The sequence below is a fragment of the Prinia subflava genome, chromosome 18 (genome assembly GCF_021018805.1).
Source record: "Prinia subflava isolate CZ2003 ecotype Zambia chromosome 18, Cam_Psub_1.2, whole genome shotgun sequence".
NCBI classification, from domain to species: domain Eukaryota; kingdom Metazoa; phylum Chordata; class Aves; order Passeriformes; family Cisticolidae; genus Prinia; species Prinia subflava.
This window is the reverse complement of record NC_086264.1, coordinates 5010990-5026369: the sequence shown is the minus strand read 5'-3', so window position 1 is coordinate 5026369 and position 15380 is coordinate 5010990. Positions and strand designations below refer to the sequence as shown.

The window sequence follows — 15380 nt, the reverse complement described above, 5'->3', positions numbered from 1 at the left end:
TACTTACAATCACCAAGCTTTCTTATTTCAGGCTTCTGCTCACTGAAAACCCCATCAAAAGGCTAAGCTATCTCCCCAAAACTCAGAGACAGTTCTTCACAAAGCAAAGCAGTCGACCTTTTCAAGCCTCATTAATCTGTTGGAGCTGCCACAGCCAGAGCTGAAGGGAAAAGCAGAGGAAAATTGAATTGGAAAACATTTTGACATAATTGACCCAGATGACAAACTAAGCTTAAGCACATGTCAAGCACGGGGAGTGGTACAAAAGCATCAGCTGGGTGATACAGGAAGCTAAACCAAGCCAAAGTGAAGTCAGAGCCCTGGGAACAGAGTATATTTTTGTAATTACTGCTAATTGTAAAAAGAAAATATTTCTTCAGCCCCAGCTCTTAAGTAACAGCAAATAAAAGGTAAAAAATATTTTCTTTTTTTAAATTTTTTTTTAAATCACACTGTAGTTAGATCTCCTATTCAATGTTTCAAATTAAAGTTTATGAACAATATAGTTCACATCATCTGTACTAGTGTTTTACTCAGTGCTCACATCCTTAAACAGTCCTTACTGTCACAGGTGGGTTTGGTTTTCTGTGTTTTGTGTGGTGGGTTTTTTTTTTCAAGTATTGCTTCATCCTGTTTATAACAATTACCGTGTCTCACTTAGCTGACCTGCAAGGCATTTAACGTTTTAAAATTTAAGCTGGTTTTTGTCACTACCCCAAGTGAGGTTTTGACTTACTTTTGATTTTAAACAGACAAATATTAAAAAGCACTAAGCAGCAAGAGGAAAAATGATGTTTCTGAAACCTTCACAAGCATATAGAGGTTACATAATTTTTCTTGCTATATATCTTATAAACTCAGGTAATCTGCTTGTTGGACAGAAAACAGAACTCCAAGTCCCCATGGATCAGACCATCACAGCTGGGTGATGGAGTTTATCTGGATGGGTACCTTGATGGTGCCTCCCAGCCTGACATGTTAAGAGCAGGCTCCAGTGTTCATTCTGAAATAGGTTAAAACCACAAAAAGCTCAATGGTTTTATTATTTGGTACTAACGTTAATGACCTAAATAGCACAATAATAGGAGGGGGGAAAAAATCCACACAGTCTCTGCAAATTGCTTCCCAGAAAAGCAACAGAATATCTGTAAGGAAAAGTAATACTCATTTGATTCTTGGCACAACACAATGACACAGGATTCCCTAAAATTAAAATAAACTAAGAAATTTAAAATCCAAGAGGGCAGTGGTAACACATCTAAATAAACTAAGATGCAAGACAAACGCAGAGATAATTATCTATGGCATACAGCAAGATAGGTGAGTTTTTTTCAAAAATATAATATCACCACAAAAATCCTAGTGGTCTCACAAAAATATAGCTCAAAAAAACAGCTAGTCAAAGCTGACCTGAAGTGCAGGAACTGTCAAAACAATCCATAGAAATACCTACCACAAAAATAGTCAAAAGAGGGAATACAAAGTGACAAGGGTATCATTTCCTTCATATTCAGTTTCAGAAAGCTAGATGACATCTAATGCAAAAACATCAAAGATACAGGTTGTATATAACAGCAAGGTGTCATCAGCCTGACAGAAGCTAAAAATTATATCCCCATCATATTCATATGGATAGGTCCAATACCTGTATATAAGGGGTTTTTCTTACTAGCACAAAAATGCATAAAACACATTTCAGAAGAAAATTACAAACTTTGGGACAAGCACAAGAGGATTGTGAAGGACAAAAGTACAGACAAGGTTGACTGAAATAAGCAGTCAGATCAAAAGCTATTGATAAGTCAAGACTGATGTTCAGTCCTGCAGAATGAAAAAATTATCCTAATCCATTCCTTCACAGTCTTACACTTGCTTGTATCCATAACTGCAAAACATTGAAAAACCTCCAAGCAGCTGAGAACAATTCAGTTGCCTTTTCTCTAACAGAGATTTGGAGAGGGAATAATCCAGATGACCACTAAAACCCTGAAAAGCCTCAATGCTACAAGATATTTAGAAAAAGGGGTTGGCGGGAAGGAGCAGGAAGAGCCATCCCCTGGAAAGCAGTTGACAACCTCCTCCCCAGTAAATTTAGAAGATACATTGTATTAGAGACAAAGAAAGTCAAAAGAAGGAACAAAAATAAACTATTCCCCCTAGGAATTATATGCAAGATTGCTTTGTAAAACAAACCAACCAACAAGCTTTGCTTTGCTCTGGAAAAGCAAAAGGTCACCAATCTTGGTGAAAATACAGCTATAAAAAGATTTTGGCCAAGTATCAAAGAGCAAGTTTACAAAAGGGCCACATTCATTGTAACGCTAACCATTTAAACCTCACAATAGATTTCAGGAGAGAACAGGATGCAACGTCAAACATCTGTTATCACGTTATTTTCTTCAGCTCCTCTGCCCAGAAATGACATGGAGGCTCAGCCCACCTCCCAAACCTCACAAGAGGCCCATCAGACATGGGCCAGAGGCTGCCTTGTGACAGCTCCCCATGCCCAAGACAGATGGAAAGGTCACATTTGAACAGTTTGCTCATAACCCAGCTGAAACATCTCACTGAACAGAGTCAGCTGTCCAAACTGCAGACACATCTGGCAAACAAAGCCTTCCTGGAGGCAGGCCGGGGCGATACCTGCTGAACTGCGGCTGGACAGTCAGCTCAGACAAGGACAGTACATCCAGCACTGGTGGGAGCCGGGACTTACTGTGCCTGCGGCTCATAAATGCAGTGTGCAGACACAATAGGTCCAGCCTTCCAAAAATCACTGGACTGAAGAAGCGCTGCATGTAACAGAATCAATTTCCTCTCAGGCTTCACAGACAAAGGGAGAGGCAGCATCCAGCAGCAGGCTCCCACAGCTAGAGCTGTGCCTCCTGCCTGCAGCCCCTGCTCCAGAAGGGCCCAAGAACCTCTGCCCTCTGCACTACCCCACAAGAGTATCCTACAACCTGTGCAGCAGACACTTTTCATCAGAAATACTTAGTCCAGAGAGAGTGAAAGGAAAATCCAAGTCTGAAAAGTAAATCATCAAGAATCACACTTTCATTTCAAAATGACTGATGTCAGTTCCAGGGATGGATATTCAAGACATAATGTAGAGAATGGAAAAATTAATAGGGCTATAAGCAAGAAAAGGAAAAAAAAAAAAAAAAAAAAACAAAAAACCAACAAAACAAACCTAAACCCCACATATTCATCTACTTTGGATTTATTGCAGGAACACTTGCAGTGGAAATTAATTCATGCCTGTTGTGCTTGAAAAAGTGCTACAGATGATGTTTAACACATTTAGTACATGATGGATGTTGCCTTTTTCTGTCCAGGAAACAAATGTGAAGTTAGAAAAAGTGAGCTATGTTCCCTTCCTGGAGTCAGCATGTCCAAGGCTGGACATGCTCCAGAGATGTGCCTCTTGAAACATCTGTACATTGAATATTTGACCAGCTCCAGGCCAGGGGATTTAAACCAACAGGGAATCACCAGCAGTTTCCTAGAGCCAGACACTTCAGCTGCAGCTTGTCAGTGGGGGATGTTGCATGTGCAGAACTCCACCATGGAAAAACGCTGCATTGCTGAACACCAGCATTTCCCATCATTGCACCTTTGGCTACCTCCTGGTCAGCATGAGCCACCCTTCACTTTCGGACAATTAACTGCATCAGTAAAAATGTCTGACGAGGGATACAACATAGCAGCAACATCCATTTTTAACTGTTTTTTTTTTTTTGCCAGACTGCTACTTTTTTTCCCCACCCTCTTGGGCACCAGTGCTTAGGGCAAGACAAAGAGGAACGTTTTCTTTTAAGCAGAGGCAGAGGAAAAGGTTACCTTGTTTACCAGTAACTCTGGAGCACAAAGAACTACTTTGTCTTTATGGAAGAGGCAATAAAGGTAGTGTTTCTTAAGGGCTGAAGTTTCCAAGGCTGCCCTTGTTGATGTGACTGTGACCCAAAGGGCTGCCTGCAGTCCCAGGGAGCCCAGGCAGTGAAGGACTGCTGGCTTGAGGGTCAACACAACTGCCTCTGCTCCCAGAGAGGTTCCACAGCTACAGTGTGCCTGAAAGGATGGGAGGAGGAAGCTGTGCAGAAATTAACACAGGAGGCTTTGTGAGTAAAGAGATGGTCAGCAGAGAAGGGGACGTGATCTTACTGCTGAGGAGGAGATACTTTCAAAATACCTAAACAAATGTTTTTTCTTGCACTTCATTAACATTCTGACACAGTTGCACGACTACCCCATGTGGAATCACTCTGCTATCTTTTTTTTTTCCTTCCTACACAGTGAAGCTCAGCATTATTATTAAATAACTTCCATTCATGTGTTTTCCATACAACCCACAGTGATCAATTACATTGATTCATAGGCAACAAAACCCAAATTTTTTCTATACTAAGTGTTTCTTAATGTTGAGAGAATATCCCATTTATCCAAGAGTATTCAAAATATAACTGATTTTGCAAGTTTTCTGAAAACTGATGAAGTACAACTATTGCCCCAGAAAAAAAGGCACACAGGACAAGAAAAATTTGCAATGAAACACAGTGAGAGAAAGAAAGTGACCTTCCTGAGGAATGAAAAGGAATTTGAGAGATTAGATGATAATATTTCCATGCGCACAATTATTACAGTAAGAGCAGCTATCCCCTATCCAGAGTCACTTTTCATTTACATTGCTTTAACTGCAGTATAAATATTGTTGCCACTTTTAGAAAGGCTTTAAACAATGCCAATATTTAAGATGTCACTCCACAGCTTACCTGCCCATCCAACATCTGTTCTGTGATAGAATAAGTAACAATTCCTTTAACAGCATACAAGAAAACACAGATTTACATTGTATGTACAGGGTGTTTCCTGGAGCAAATATAGGGATCAGAAACACTAAGAGCCACTGGATTTTAACACTGGAAATTGGTAAACCATCAGTTGTTATGCAGGAGTTAAGAAAATGTGAGTCTGAATGGCCTACCTTCACCGCCAAGAAGTTGAGGCCACTTTCATGAGCCAAAGCTTTTGCTATCATGGTTTTTGAGCACCCAGGAGGTCCATAAAGCAGGACGCCTTTGGGAGGCTGGATCCCCATTCGGATGAAGGACTCTGGATGTTTGAGAGGCCATTCAACTGCCTGCTTCAACTTCAGCTTGACATCTTCTAGTCCTCCTATGTCTGACCAAGATACCTGAAGAACAGAGCATTTTTGCTGAATTCAGACCATGAAGCAGAACTATTAAAAAAGTAAACAAATCAAACATGCTGTGTAGAATGTCTACTGGTTCTTTAATGAAATTGTTTTTAATGAGGCACTTCTTCAAAAAGTATTTATTAAGCAAGAAGCACAAGACAGGCTTGTCAGCAATATATAAAGGCATGTGATATCTCCTACCCAAAAAAGCAGACAAATCTAAAACCTGCCACACCTCTGTCAACAAGCCAGAGACTTTTTTCCACATCCTCCCAGCCTGCTCTTCCTCTGGTCACCATCTACTCCCATTCACTTCAAGTATTAAATATGTCAAGGCACACCTAAATCAAATTATCTTCTGCCTTAAAACACTCTTTCAGAACTTTGGTCAAGATAAATCGTCCTTCGGCTCTGGAAAGTGAATTACATGTGAAAAGCAAGCAGAGTGTTGCTGAGAGGTAAGGTATTGCCCTTTCCCTGAGCTAAAATCTGTTGCCACTCTTGGTTTGTCCTTATGTTCTTCTAATGCCAGGACAAGGAATGGAATGTAGAAGTACATGGTCCCTGGAAAAGGTAATTCAGTCTGCTATTTAAAGTGGATGAAAAAGAGCATTTGGTTGTGGTGCAAGCACTTTTGTTTAAGACCAAGCAAACTTCAAATCAAATAAAATTTCTCTTAGATTATCAGACTTCGATGTAGAAGAATATTACAAAGAGAGCAGAGAGCAAACAGCAAACACACAAAAGTTTGTGTTTCTGAGTCATATATGAAAGTGTGGTTTAAATTTCATTTAAAAAGATGTATTACCTATACCTACAACCCTTGATTCTATGTAGGAGCTTTGTAAACTGCATAAAACTAAATCTTGATATTCTTTGACAACTTTTTCTGAGGGAAGGAGACAACATAAGCTTGTTCTCCTTTTCTCAATGTCAATCCTTACTCATACCTGGCAAAAAATGGTGTAGTCATTCTTATCATTATGTCTCTCTATCTAGACAAAGATTTTGATAAACATGAACAGGACCATCTTGAAATTAATTAGGCCGTCATGAATTCCCTATAAGTTTCAGCAACAGAAGGCAAGATCTACTAGCAGTACTTTACATGCATGTAAAAAGCCAGGGAGAAAACACTTATATGTTATTTTTACCCTTTTAAATATTCAGTCATTTATCTTCTGCAAATATTCAGTCTCCTTAATATCATTCAGGCATCATTCAAGTGATTTTTCAGATCCACTACATGTCATTTAACACCAGCACAAGTGACAGAATTGTATAGAAAAGGTGAAGTAAGGCCACCTTACATGAAGATTGTTTTCAGCAATCTGGAGACTTCTGACTTTGCTTACATTTTAAACTCCAACAGTACAAGGCGTGGAATTGGTGCAGCAATAGTATTAGATGCGAAATAGCTAATAAACCATTATCTTCGCATTCTGGTGAATTCTAAACAGAACAAATTTGTCCTCATTTCAGAAGGAGAGAGGTAAGGGGGGGTGGGGGGGCAGGGGGAGAGAGGCTGGGGAACAGTCCACTAGCAATTCCTCTCACCTGCACAGGAACTCAAAGGAGAGGTCTTGCAACACCAGCAATGAGGTGTGATGCTCTGTCACTGTGGAATTGGCTTTAAAGATTAGCCTTGGGGCTGGGCTCACACACAAAAAACCAGCTCTCTGCTACAGTGTGTAGGACACCAACATTCCATTAGTTCTGCAATCTTTAGCTCTCCGTAGGTCAACAGAGCTCAGAGTGTGATGCAGAGCAGCAGCTCCCCAGAGGTTATTAAGCACCAGTAATAAAGAAATAAAGCAGACAGGCAAAGGATGTCATATCCAGAACCTTTTGGCTGCAAAGACACAAATCTGAGTGTTGATTACAGCAAAGGGAGTGAAAGAGGCACGGAAAACCCACAGCACTCTCTGAAAAAAATCTTTAGAAAGACCCATAGGAGAGGGAGGAACGGCAACTGCAGTGCAACTCTCCAAAGAACGGCAGTATTAACTTCCTGATTTATAATGTGCATCCCCTCTCTACTAAATCCCTGCTGCAGAAAAAGCAGCCTTCTCAAAAAGTTGTAACAAACAGCAAAGTTTAAGAAAGGCTCTGTAAAAATGTAAGGCAAGATGCCACACAGAACCAGGAAGCAAGGATTTTATGTTTGCCTTGGTCACAGCCAACAAAATTCAGACATAAGAGGAAGGAATCATGGCTTTATTCAGACGTTACTTTGAATTCCTGTCACTTGATTGGCACATGGCTACTGCAAAGCAATGAAATATGAAAGAGCCCCACCATCTGAAAAATGAAGCTAAAAATCAAAAAAAAATCTCATGTATGTCAATGGTTTCACTTGTAAGTAACTACAAAGGCCACAAGTCCCATCCACACCAAGGGAGATGCTAAGTGAGTACTGTATCTGCAATAAATACCTAAAAGGTGAAACTATTAATGTACCTCAAACTCCTGTCTTCTCTTTGGGAAAAAAAAAAAATCTCACAGCTTAGAATTTATTTAGTATTGAAGTTAATTTTTAGCAAGGATTTTTTAGATGACAGCATTCACAGAATAGCTTGAGATGGAATGAACCCTAAAGATCATCTAGTTCTAAACTTCTTTCCTTTGGTAGGACACAAAATCTGTTGCACTGAGTACTTTAGATCCTACTTCAAACTCACCCCAGGCAGCAAGCTTCAAATGATGGCTTCAAATTTACCCTACATCTTCAGAGAACATCCATTACTTTGTGGAAATGCAGGTCCTATCAGCACAAAACCAATCTCTACTATGTTGTTAATAAAGGAATGAATTCCAGTAGTACTCCAATAACTCAGTGGGTGTTCAACAAATAAAATCAAGTGACAAACAAGAAAGTCGCTAGCAGGATGGTTTAGTGGACAAGAGGAGTAAGTTGACCAGGACTGAGAAGAGATTTCTTGCAGTAGCTCAAGACCTTGCTTCTACCTGCCTGCGTTGTGCCATTGGACAGCATTCCACCTGGCTCCAAAGGGGCTGGAGTGCCTGAGAGGCACAGCACAGGGATAACTACCCGAGCCTACAAGCCAGTAGCACAATGAAACAGTCACTCTGGCTCTCAGGAGAAGCACTTAGCCTTGAGGATATTGGTGCCACGACACCATTTCCAGGAAAAGCTGTTTGAGGCCAGCCCAGGCAATTCCACCCTGCACAGCACGGACTCTTAGCAAGCCAAGTGTGACATCCGAGCTGGCTATGTGCAGCATCCGGTTCACGGATTTTATTTCCCATTCCTATAAGTTTGGGCATAAGGGTCTACAGTTGTGCAATCTAATTCCCTAATGACTAATTTTCATGCAATGAAACATAAATGTTTTCTTCTAGGGCTTGCGGAGCTGCTGAGAAACACCAGCACTACTGCTCACAGAATCAGGATTTAGTCAGATTAAATAAAAAATTCTTCTGCTCAGTCTTCTTAACATAGATCAGAGCTGCCTTAAACCAGATCAGTTCCCAGCCCAATTTATGTTGGGTCTGCTACTGAACTAGTATTATATGTAACTAAGAGGGCAGTGAGCAGGGTAAAGATGAACCTGGCACTGCCAAATAAACTGTTCATACAATGACGGTCACCTGATAGGTGACTGTTTGGCAGTGATATTCAGCCTACGGCATCGAATTCTGCCTTCACCTAAAACCACATTATGCCACTGAATATATTTAGGCCACATCAACATAAAAATCAGAGCAATCAAACTCTTCTCAGCTTTGTCTTCAACACACTTTGGTTACAAATGCTAACAGTTAGGTTTTGATTTATTTTGTGTCTGCTTCTCAAAAGGCTCCAGCTTTCACGGTGTTCCAGACCTTCCCAGAACATTTGAAGATTTTGATCCCATTAACCCACTCAGCATAAAAAAGATCGGGATATAGGATCCTGCACTCCAGACTCTGAAGTTTGGAACACTGAAGCACTAGGAACAATTCTGCAAATGGTTCTTCAAAATTATAAATAAATAAACAAACATGCAAACAGAAAGATGATGCACATTTACAAGTATATTAAGGCTTCCACTCCATAAAATTCCTCTCTTTATGTGGCCCTGACAGGGCTGCCACAGCATTACACAGAACAACTTACTTTTGGCACATCAATTGCCACCTCCCTCATGGCACTGGGCCTGACATCATTCATCCCCTGCAGGAAGTCATTGAAAGCAATCATCACTGACCCAGCCATCGCCGTGTCCCACAGGCCAGGCCTCTTCCCCAGCACTCTCCGCAGTGCGTACAAACCTAGTGAAACAAAACAACATGGAAATAGGTAGGCTTCCTCCTGCTTCTCACAAGCACAGTGTACCACACACAAACAATGCAGCGCTGGAAAGGAAACTATGTTCAACAGAGTGTCTCGGTGCTGGACCTGAACTGCGTCAAAAACATGCAAGATATCTGATGAGAGAGCACAAAAAAGGGGATTTAACAACCACAGATAGAATATAAGCTGTATCTGTTCCAAAAGACAGAATGGAACAGCCTTGGTCCTGTTTTCCCAGAGATGAAGCTTACAGGGCAAACCCTCCAAACATCCATACATTGATCTGAACACATTTCTAAACAACAGCGGAAGTGGGATAATGAACATTCAAGGACATATAAATCAGCTCAAAAGCAATCTGCAACCTTGCCCACTTCTCTATTATCAGGACAGTATCTTCAAAACTTTTTTAAAAAACCTGATGAGATTGCTTTAACTTCCACTGGAACCCTATTTTTCCATGTAGTAAGATGCCAGACACCTGCATTTTTCTTGATATGGAACAAACATTCCCTTTGACACTCAATAATTCTTTGCTCCCTTCAGCAATTACATTTTTCAAATGCAGGCAAAGCTTTTTCCCACTCTTTTGTTTAGGCAAATCACTCATACACAGTATCTATAAATCTTGTTACAAATTCTTAGTTATAAATCTTATAAATCTTGATACTAATTCTCCTATAAATCAATCCCCCAAAAGCTACACAATTCCCACCTACTCACACATGAATACATCAATACTCCTCGGGCAGGACCGAGCAGTACCGTTGGCAGCTCCCGGGCACTCCCAAGAGAGCAACTGCAGCCCCTGTTGCGTATGATACCCAAAAGGATGGATTCCCCTGTATAATTATTCCTTCTAAGGTCTGATTAAATTTAGAGTTGTATTATTTCTGCTTCCAATTCTGTCCTGTGACTGAAAATGTTAAACTTTTTTTTCTGGTATATTATTACATGATGAGTATAATTTTATATACAGGTATACGCACAAGATACACATTATCTGTTGCCATGTGTTCTAAAACAAATGAGGCAGTTCATACCACACCAACTCACCTTGCACAACCATAAAAAGACAAACATTTGTTAAGTCTCTTCTATATTTAACCAAACAAAACATCAATTAGTGCTACATGAAAGGACAATAAAAGGGATAAGCAGTTTCTGAAAATAGATGTGGTTTTAACTTTCAGCAGATTGTTGTCTTTTTTTTCTGCAGAGGCCCTGGTAGATGCAGACATGCAAAGTTTCTGACAATGACAGGAATTCTGCATTTCCTACAATATAGACAATGTGTGAAGAGACATAATACGTCCCCTGTGAAGCAGTACAGCTGGTGTTCCTCCATAAAGTGCCAATTACGGCAGAGTCGGAGCACCTGCATCCAATACCCAGGCTCTTAATACAGTAACAGAAAGAAAAAAGTTTGTAATTCAGGTTTCCCCTTGCACAGAACATCCAAAACTAATAAGATACATAAATAAAAACATTCCATGAGGCCAAGGAGAAAAATGAAAAGCTGGTCACCAGAGGACAAGTATAAAATGTAACTGACTCATTTTAACAACTCAGGCAAATTTCATGTTATTCCTCGCCCACTTCTTCCTTCCTCTGAAAAATTTCATTAAAAAAAACCAAACAAACAAACAAATGAGACAACATAGATTCACCATCCCAGATCCAACAAATCACATTAAATAACAAATAACAAATTCAATATATTATTCCAGTCTCATTGCAGCTAAGACTTTGTGGGGTGTCAGTGGGCATTGGGGTCCAGTCTTACAGTTTCTTTCAGGGTAGTCAATTCACATGGGAATCTCAGTTTAAAAAAATACAAGTAAATAACATCAGATGAAATTTAGGCTTAGAGAAAGCACTTAAATGACAAAAATATCCGCTTATTTCTATACCTATCTACTCCACCAAGTGCCAGTGCAGCCCAGCACTCATTTGATGCATTTTAAATGTCATGGTTACTCTTTTTCCCATGACATGAGTAAATTGTAAAACCAAGCACGCTTATTTTAAAAATTGAGAGAGAACAGCAAATAAAAATGCCCAGAGAGACCACGGCTCTTCAGGTTTGTTACTGCCAGTGCTACAAGGAGTATGAGTGAAATTTCAGTCCTCAGCAGTGGGTTTAAAAGGCAACAGCCTTGATCCAGAACAGGAATAAGGAGGTCAGAGCTTTCCAAACAAAGCCGGAATTCATTTCAGCATGTGCACGCACACACCACTGCACAGGTCAGCATTTAATTGAAACAATGTTTTACATTAAAACAATAATAAAAAACAGATTGAAAAAGAAAGCATGATTCTTCCTGTTTCCTCCTGTTATCATAATCATTCCTTCCTGCACTTCAGATTGACCTCTAACAAGAGGGGTGGGAGGGGGAGCCACAGTAAGAGGAGAAGGATACAGTCAGTGGCTTGCCAGAGGCATGAAAACACATCCGTGTCTCGAGACACTGAAAGATGGATTTAATGTAAGGAAATGCAGGGCAGCATGCAAACCCTGCTGCCAGAAGCAGTGCAGAGGCAAAGGAGGTGGAAACCTACAGCAAAGCCATGTTCACCACTACACAAGTTATAATGCAGATACAAACAGGGACACCTCAGAAAACACCAGGCACCTCCTGGGTGTCTTCCACACAGCAATGTTTTGGGTTGAGCATAATGTCATTGCTGTGAACTGACTCTGAGCACAGCATTTGTTTCAGCTCTGTTTGCTGCTTTTCAGATGTTACTCCATTCTTCAGGGTTCGTAAGTATCAATAACCCTTTTGGCACTGCCTGGGTGGGGCTCAGAAGTGGGCTAGAGGGTTTTATCTGTTTTATTCCAGTCCTGCATGTGGGGAGGAAAGACTGAAGCACAGTTATCCTGCTGAAGGGTCTGTGAGACTTTACACAGGCAGGGGTTACCTACTTTGAGCAAAGGGACAGTGAACAACACTGATCCGCAGTGAAGCAGCAATGGCAAATCCAGGAGAGGAGAGGGGCAAAGAGGGGGGCAGGCAAAGGGGGGGGGCAAAGGCGGGGGAGGGGGCAAAGGCGGGGGAGGGGGCAAAGGCGGGGGAGGGGGCAAAGAGGAAAAGCATAATAAGGCATGCATGATTCCAAACAATGGAAAATAAACAGTCTGTTCCAGCCCAGCAACTGTGTGCTCTACCTCATCAACTCATCCTGTCTAGAATAAAGGAAACCAAGTGGACAGAAGGGAAAAACCCAGCAGAACGCCCTGTCCTGGTACAGATGATCCTTCTTTGGTACCAGGCTACGCACAAGGTCAATAGCATTGTTGGCCTGTAAGATTGTCTTGCTCTTAGCTTTGCTAAGTTTTGGCACATTAGGTCATAATAACAAATATCCGAGCCTAAAAATAGACCCTACAACCCTGCTGTATTTGTCAGTCTGTGTATCATTACATACCACTGTAAATAATGGGAAGCAGCCACTAAGGATGACCAACATATATACTTTAGGTTCCCAAAACAGAACATTTACACAACACTTGAGGAAATAAACAGCCCAACAAAATGGTTAATCATGCATCTTTTACTGCCCATCAGCTGTTCCTTTTGCAAATCCACCCTGTCTGGACTTACTCTACCAGAATCCCAGAATCTGTATGTAGCTTCAAAGAAATTGTTATCTTCTTGTTAGGTTGTTTACAAAGGAAATGTTTCCTCTTTCTCTGCTAATCTGGCATTTCCCTCCCAAATTCTTCTGGCCAAACCCAGAAGACACACACTATTTCTCCCTGTGACAGCTGTCAGATCCAACATGATCCTCTACCACATGGCTGGCAGTGGAATGCTCAACAGAAGGGCATGGATGGGTAAGATCCCAGCTTTCTTATGGCACTGGAGGGGGCATCTTCCTCTACTTCCAGATGTTTACATACTACACTTCAAAATTTAACAGGTTTATCCATAGAAAAGCATTTCATGCCATTTAAAGTCGGTTTATAAATGTATTTTAAACTTTTTTTAAATTTAACCTCTATGTAAAACTGTATTTAGGAAAAAAGCCAGGAAGCAGGAACCTTGACTTTTTGTTCTCAAAACCATATTCTGCAATCTGTCTTTAGCTGCCAGAGCTATATGGGAAAAAACCCTGAAGAACTTCCATGCACTGTTTGCACAGAAAAGATAATGCCCTTAAATCCCTTGTAACCACAACATCGCAAATTCACTGGGCTAACCTGAGCACTAACCTACTGCAGGGATTATATCTACAATTTATAGTCCTTCCTGAGAAGTCCTGGCATTTGCTGGAACATGTCTGTGGAGCTGCCTGAAAGCTGCTGAGAGGTGTGACAGGGGAGGGCAAGGAAGGAAGGAGGAACTGCATTTCCAGAACTACTTTCGTAGAGGAAATGGTTTATTCACAGATCAGGTACACACACACGTCATTTATCCTGACACTGTGACAACAGAGGGAAATGAGGAATACCAGACTGTTCCCAGCCTGCTCCCAGACATAAATGTACCTAACGGTGGTCACACATGTGTGAGGTGAAAAATAAGGACTGCCAGGCTACCAGAACAGCAAGGGCAAGAAAGACAAGAAGCAACAAGCTAATGGCTAACTGCCCAGTCTAATTGTAATTAGGAATGTAGGCAAAGGATACAGCTAAAAATTAAAGTCAGGAGATGTATGAAAACTTTGCCTGAAAATGTTTAAGCTCTATCCCCCGACAGTAGCTAATCATTCTACGTACAAATACCTACTGCTGACTGCATTGCCACACATCATTTCTTCCATACCACTCAAGCTGCAGAAGCAAGAACATGGTGACTTATCTGCCAAGAAGGTTCATTTAAAATATTAGTTACAGTTATTGATCAACTCTTCTGAGAAATAATCCCTCTTTCCTGCTTATATAAATATCAGCAGGCAGAATGGGATGTGCTTTAAGCAGATGATTAAGTACTCAACCCATAACTGTGTGCATGAAGTCAGCAAACCCATCATCCAATTAGCTGCAAGTTTTGGATAAACACACACTTAAAATTAGTTATGATGAAAACCAAAAGTTCACATGCCCTGACTGCAGTGAGTGCAATGTTCCTCGTGCAGAAACAAAAATCAAGTATCATTACAAAACAAACTAAAAAATGGGTAAATATTTTCTTTAAGAAAAAAGTAACTCAAAAAACCAACACAGCATGCACTGGCCTTGCTTCAAGAGAGGCAGCAGCCACATGTAGCCACTTCTGCAGAAAAGCCATCATTCCAAGCTGCTACTCAAAGAAATAATCCCAAAACACATGTTACAGAGGCCAAAAAAGCCACATTGCTTTGCCATGTGTGTGGGCAAGCCAGGGCCCCTTTGCTCCTAACCTGCTCAGCCATTCCTTAGGTTTAGAAACACCCTCTGCTTCAGAGACACAACTTAAACACCACAGAACACAGAACCAACTTTACACTCAGGAACACTGAAATGGGCATTGGATTTTCTTGCTCTCCTTACACCATAAATTAGAGTCACAGAACACAGTGCCAGAAAACTCAGCTGTCCCAGTCCAAAAATTCATTTGTAGCTTTACTTTTGTATCACATCTATGCTTTTCAGTGTTTTTCAAAATCCAATATTCTGGCCTTTCCGCAAAAATTTCATAACACTTTTTTTTGTATTGACCATCTGACTAGATATGTTATTAATATTCCCCAAACTCCCACATTTTCTACATGACCTTTTCACAAAAAGGCAAGCAGCCTTTCCCACCTCATTTTGAGGGTCACATGGGAACCAGTACTCAGTTAGACAATGCAATAGCAGATTGTTTGCAACAGCATAGCTTCAATATTTGTCTCTGCTACTAATAAATAACAACACAGACATGGTATTTTCAGTCACTTTCCATAAGGGAATAAAATAAT

General features: G+C 40.7%; 1 protein-coding gene across 1 annotated transcript in view; it reads right to left on the bottom strand.

Annotated features, from left to right (window-relative positions):
• Positions 1-15380, bottom strand: part of AFG2A (AFG2 AAA ATPase homolog A) — a 170069-nt gene that overhangs the window by 139711 nt on the left and 14978 nt on the right. Inside the window, 2 exon segments of the mRNA XM_063415283.1 lie at positions 4982-5191; positions 9315-9469. Coding sequence (XP_063271353.1) covers positions 4982-5191; positions 9315-9469 — 365 coding nt within the window.